Source organism: Equus asinus, chromosome 21 (genome assembly GCF_041296235.1).
Source record: "Equus asinus isolate D_3611 breed Donkey chromosome 21, EquAss-T2T_v2, whole genome shotgun sequence".
Classification (NCBI taxonomy): domain Eukaryota; kingdom Metazoa; phylum Chordata; class Mammalia; order Perissodactyla; family Equidae; genus Equus; species Equus asinus.
Genome location: NC_091810.1, coordinates 54,576,724 through 54,582,723, shown reverse-complemented (window position 1 = coordinate 54,582,723; position 6,000 = coordinate 54,576,724). Strand labels below are relative to the sequence as shown.

Sequence of the window (6,000 nt, the reverse complement as noted above, 5' to 3'; positions counted from 1 at the left end):
TGAGCCCACACCAGAGTGCCAGGGGTGGCAACTGGCCCTCGGCCTGCACTGTGTGCATGAAAGCAGCCCCAGTGGCCCTTGCTGGGTACCCTTGGGGCAGGCTCCAGCGGCAGCAGAACCTCCCAAGAACCGCCTGGGCTTCGGCTGCAAGCTTTGGACGTGGCACACAGGTGCCCAGCCTCAAGCCAAGCCCCACCCGCAGGTCCCCACCCACCGCTCCACCTTTAATGAGCTGACCCAGGGCTCAGAACAGAGTGGCCATCTCAGTCCACGGAGGGGAAGCAGGAGTCAGAGAGGTGCGTGCTACTTTTAATAGCTCAGTTACTGTTGTTCTGTTGATAAAGGGTCTCTTAACATATTGCAAAACAGAACTAGGAGAGAGGTACTTAGAGTCGTCTGGGTGTTGGAAACGCTGCCTCACTGTACACTCCTCACTCTTACTTCAGGTTCAGCAGGAAGACCCCTTCAGAGTGGCTCCTGTGATGGGACGGTGGGCACACTCCTGACCAGTCAACCTACCCGACAGATCCCTGGGCTGTGGTGGGGGCGGGTATGACCCTCACTGTGAGGGGCAGCATGGAGAGTTGGCAGTTCATCCACGCATGAAGCTCACGGGGCAGCAGTGGCTCTGCAGCGAGGTTGGGCAGCTGGAGGGATGTGTGGGGCTTGGGCAGAGGCCTGGAAGGAGCAGGGCGGGAGTGGGCGACTGCCATGAGCTGGGTCCTGGTGGCCTCTTCACCAGCCCTGAGCCAGGACACTGCAGAGGGAGGAGGGCGCCTGCCCCGCGGGAGTCGCTTCATTTGCGCAAGCTTTGTGTTGACGCTGCTCCGGGCACCCCTGCCTGCGCTCAGGGCAGCCTGCAGGCTCAGGCTGCCTTCTCCTTCTCTCCTTCCCTCAGTTCCTCCTTCAGGTTCTCGGCCACGAGCTTCATTTGCTGTTGAGAGAACACAGGACACTCTGTGAGCCACCCAAGCCCCAGCAGTGGCACCTCAGCGGGAGGGCCCGGGCATGCAGTGTGTTCCTTCAGCTCCATCAAAGCACACTTTGAATCCGGAGAAGCCGGACCCTCTGGCAGCGCTGCCCGAGACTTCCTGGAAGCCCAGAGCCCCTGTTTCTGACCCTGACAGATGGGAAACAGCAGATGTGGGTGGAAATGCAACATTGTTTTGTGTGAGCCCAGCTCAGCAGGGATTTTAAAGATACTGAAATGAGCAGCAGCTGGCATCTCCTCCTCCCTGGACCTCCAGGATAAGGGGGATGGGGGAAAGACAGAGCAGGGGGTCTGGAGCACTGACTTGGGGCCAAGTCCTTGCTCCGCCCCTGCAAACTGAGCAAACTTGGCAATTTGACTTCTCTACGCCTCAGTTTCCACATCAGCACAGTGGAAGCAATGATGCACGTTTGGCAGGGTTGCTGTGGGGATTACTGTAAGTGAAGTCCTTGGCTCAGAGCAGATGCTCCAAAACAGCAGACGTTTTTACCAGCCCTCTGTCCCTACAGCCATGGCATCCCCCACGCCCATCCAGTGCCACTGGGGGCATCCTATTAAGTCCCCCTGAGGGCAAGGCCAGGAGAGAGTTGCAGTCTGCTGGGTTCAGAGGGAAGGAGCATGCACTCTAGGATCAGGGCACCGTGGCGGAGGAAGTCCTGCTGTTCTGGGGCCTCGGCCTCCCACCTCCCCCAGCCGCTGGAGGTCCCAGCCTCCTCCACCCTGTGGGTGCTGAAACATGTGGCTACAGCTCTGCCCTATTTGCTGAATAAATGACTAACCACTTCGGAATTTGGCTTCAAACACACGAAGATTTTGATAATAGCTATTTACTTATGGGAAAAACAAAACTGAGCACAAACACTGTGCCTGGATACCTGGCTGCCCCTCTTGGGAGCCCCAAGCGCCACCTGGGGCTGGATGCCACGCACGCTCCCCCTGGCTTTCAGGGAGAGGGGTCCCTTTCCCAAACTATAAACCAGAAGCTCTGCCTGCTGTTTCACCCCGCTTTCTCCTCTCAAGGATCCTTCAGATCTGTGCATCTCGGGAGTCCCCACTGCACTCGGGACAGTGCTCATCTTTTGAGCCTGGTCTGTCTCCCTTGGGGCAGCACACAGATGGGCTCCTGGAGGCTGACCCCTCTCCATCTGGGCTGGGGACAGGACTGCCTGGCCCTTGCTCTCCACATGGAAGCAGGTTTAGGGGATGGCTTTTGATGGGGGAGGGTGCTGGGCGGACTCACGGTGACCAGTTTGCGGGGGAGGGGCTCTTCCTGCAGGGGACGCAGTATTTCTGCAGGCCCTGAGCAGGGGGTGGGCACAGGAGTTGGCGCTGGCCGAAGGCTACGCCTGTCCAAATGAGCCCCAGCCGCAGTGTCCCTGTGGCCTTCAGCCTGCCAGGGTGGTGGAGGCGGTTTGATTTATTTCACAAGCCAGAGAAGCAGAACTGCCAGGCCAGGTGAGCATCCCCTGGAAAGTTAGTTTTGGCATCTGCCACCTTTTCCAATACTAATGCTCCTGTCCTCTCATGAGCCCACTTAGCCTGTGGACTACTGATGTAAAATATCCCCATTCAGGAAAACTGTGATATTTCAGCCCAAATTCATTGCAGGCTCTTCTAGTTGGTGTCACTTAATACTTATGAGACCTTTTGAAATGTCTTTGTATGAGAGAGAGAGAGAATATGAATCTATTTTCTGATTTGACAAGTAACCATAAGAAGTTAAAGGCTAAATAAATTTAAACGAGAAGCATAATGAGGATAAAGCATTCCCTAGCTGGTCACAGATCTTCCAGCCACACTTCCCCAGCATTCCACCCGGGAAGGAAAATCAGAATGGGGTTTGATCAAATGGGTTTTGATCCAAAGGAGACTTTCAGGCTCCCTGCGAGGCACAAATTGCTCCCCCACTTATGTGTGCGGCCGAGGCTGGAGCCCCTAGGCACCGGGCGAGGCCTGTGGAGGTGTCTGCAGATCTCCCGGAGGGGCCTCCTGCTCCTCGGCAGCCAGCAGCCAGCTGCTGTCTGATGGCCCCTCTCCCCCGGATGACCCAGCACTAAGTGACTTTTTCTAACTTTTTGGAGATGCCCCTTCTCTCAGGCCCAAAGTTGGGGGGCTTCACGCAGGCTGGGGAAGGCACTCAGAACCCACCCGACTGGGCTCCTCCCCACCTGCAGTGCCTGCCAGGTTCAGGGCAGCTCTTAAGAGCCTGGGCATGTCCGGGAGGTCACAGGTCATCTGCACTGAACTGCACTGCTGGTAGCAAAGGTAGGAACCATGGCCAGGGACCCCACCATCCTCTCGTGCCTCAGGCCAGCGGCGGGAGCAGTTTGCACAGGAGCACCTGCCTCCACTTCGGCCCTTTCCTTCTCCTATCCTCGAGTACTATTTTTTTCCAAGCCGAGGAGAGATCAGGCCCCACAGTCTGGTGGGTGGGGCCACACCCAGCCCCAGCCCCTCCCTCCGTGGCCAGGTCCCTCAGGGCTTGATCAGCTTCGAGGAGCTTTGTGATGCCCAAAGGAAATGCGGCGGGAAGGCTTGTGCTCCCTGTGGCCGTCACCAGGACAGTGATGAGCCTCGGTGGGCTGTGCGGGGAGCTGGGGCTCGGCCTGACACCCTGAGTCTCCTGCACTCCCCAGCTGGACACGCTGAGCAGATGGCAGGACCAGAACTAAAAACCTGGAGCTGAAGCCCAAAGAACAAGCTAAGCAGTGTAGGGGACACGAGCTGCAACAGCCCGCTTGTCCAAGGTGAAGAGGGAAACTGGCCTGGAGGTCAGTGAGCGACAGCCACACCTTCCTGTACAGACGGGCAGGCCTCCATCGTCCCCCCGAAAGAGTCAGAAGCCATCTGGCCTTGACATGGCTTCTCTGTGCTAAACCAAGTGCTGCCTACTGCGCGTGGGTCTGAATCCTGTCAGTTTGCGGTCATGCAGCTCATAACAGAGCTGCCTCCCCACTGCCACTCGCCTCCTGGTGAAGAGGAGCAAGGCAGGGTGGGGGCTGAGCCCCCGCCCAGGGGAAATGGTGAGCATTGGTAGAATTAACTCCAGGAGCACAGAATTTCTGATCAGAAGGAACTCTGGCGATCATTCGGTCCAGGGGCCACATGAGAATCCGGAGGCCTTGTCAAGTGCAGACTCGTAGGCCCCTCCCCGAGATGCTAACTCACTGGTCTGTAGCAGATCCCAGGACCTTGAATTTTTAGCAAACCCTGGAAGTTTCTCCATGGACCACCCCAAGCTTGGGAGTCTCTGATTTGTTGTCTGCCACCTTTCACAAATAAGCAAGCTGGAGTTGTAGGGGATGATGGCACAGGCCCTGCTTCCCCTACCAGGCCGCCTCTTGTGGCTCAGCTCTTTGGTTTCTTTGCTTTAGCTACCCTGCCTGGGGGTGGGGTGGGAGGGAGCAACATTATCCCCTTTAAAATAAATCTGGCTTCTTTGGGGATTCTTAAGTCAAAACCTTATTAAAAATATAAGCAGGATAATAGTACTGACTTGTTTCCTACAAAAAGCATCAGAATGAAGAGAAATGGAATCCAACTCATGACTCATCAAAACACTCATGCTCCAAATTACTCTTTAAAAAGCACAGACTAATTTTTTGCATCATTATTAGTAATGATTACAATAGGAACCTAATCAGTAAGTGTGTTAGCCAAACACGCAGCTAACCTGAGAAAGGATGCATAACCGGATCCCCATTTCCCTGTGGGGAAGTTCAGAAATGTTTTCTGAGACCTGCAAATGCTTCCCACAGACCTGGGACGGCCCCTGCCCTCCCAGGCTCGTAGCAGAGACTCTCCCTGCCTGAGCCCACAATCAGCTTCAGGATCTTTCTATTCAGCACTCAGAAAATCACAACCAATTGATTACATTATTGCCCGATTTGCAATCTGTTAGCAACTACTCCATTATCTTTTTCCCCCAAAAGCAACAACCACCTACAGAAGGACAATATCTGGGCAGCTCTTGGCCGAAGGACAGAAAGAGCCTGTGCACTCATCTCCTCCTGTTTAGTGGAGGCCTCACTGGCCCCATGCTGGCTCTCCAAGAGCAGAGCTCAGTGGCCGGGATGCTGGCCTCACAGCCAGGCTGTCCTGGGGCAGCAGCTCATACAGGAACTGGGTTCGCAGGCCAGTGCAGTTCAGTGACAGCACCTGGGGCACCTGGCTCCCCCAAGTCCTGCCAGCCCTCAGGAAGGGAGCAGGGCTGGGAGCCTCCCCTGTGCACAGCCGGGCCCACACTCTGCACCTGCCCTGGCGACCACGAGCCAGGTCTCCTCTATCCTTCTCTCTAGAGAGAAGCCTAAGCAACCTGTTTGAGGTCAGGTCATTAGAGTGAGGGCAAATTAAGCAAGAGTCTGGTCATTCAAGTGAACAAAGAAAGTAAAGACTGGGCCTTTTGAAGTATCACATTTTCACAAAGACTATATTTTTTTGTTAGGTCTAGAGAAAAGTCTACCTCAAACAAGCAGTCTTCTGAACATATTTTAATATAACAATTAAAAACTCCGGATCTGCCCAGAGCCTGGTGACGCCGTCAGGCTCTCGTGGCCCCACAGCAGCGGGGCAGGGCAGGAAGGGGTAGGGACAGCGGTCCCTCGGGCTGTCCTGGGGGCAGTCACATCCATCACCTCTCCCTCTGGAGAGGCCATGTCGTTAGAGTCAGGGCAAAATTAAGCAAGAGTCTAGCCAGGCCCGGCTCACCCAGCCGGTGAGATGCTGGTGTCCACAAGTTCACTAACTGCGTGGGCTGAGCCTGGAGAGGATAAATGTCAGTTCAACTTAAAAAAGAAAACAATTTTTAAAATTTCTACTTCTTAAATAATCTTTTGAACCCTGCGTTCTCTGCATATTTGGGTTTCAGAGCAAAATTTCCAAAAGCAGAAGTTTAAGGGACTTAAAAAGAAAACTTCACAGATATTTTGAGAATAGAAATTACTTCCAATAAAGAGTGGGGGTCCTGCGGAGGCAGAGGCTCGCTCTCCATCCGTCCTCAGGTGTGCACG

The 6,000-nt window shown here is 54.9% G+C and overlaps 1 protein-coding gene across 4 annotated transcripts in view; it reads right to left on the bottom strand.

The window, feature by feature from the left end:
• Positions 1–288: 288 nt before the first annotated feature.
• ANO10 (anoctamin 10) overlaps positions 289–6,000 on the bottom strand; it is a 216,984-nt gene continuing 211,272 nt past the window's right edge. For all 4 annotated transcript variants that reach the window (XM_070493281.1, XM_070493284.1, XM_044755017.2 and 1 more), the window contains one exon: positions 289–934. In XM_070493281.1, coding sequence (XP_070349382.1) covers positions 866–934 — 69 coding nt within the window. In that variant the 3' untranslated portion in view covers positions 289–865. The remainder of the gene's footprint in view (positions 935–6,000) is intronic.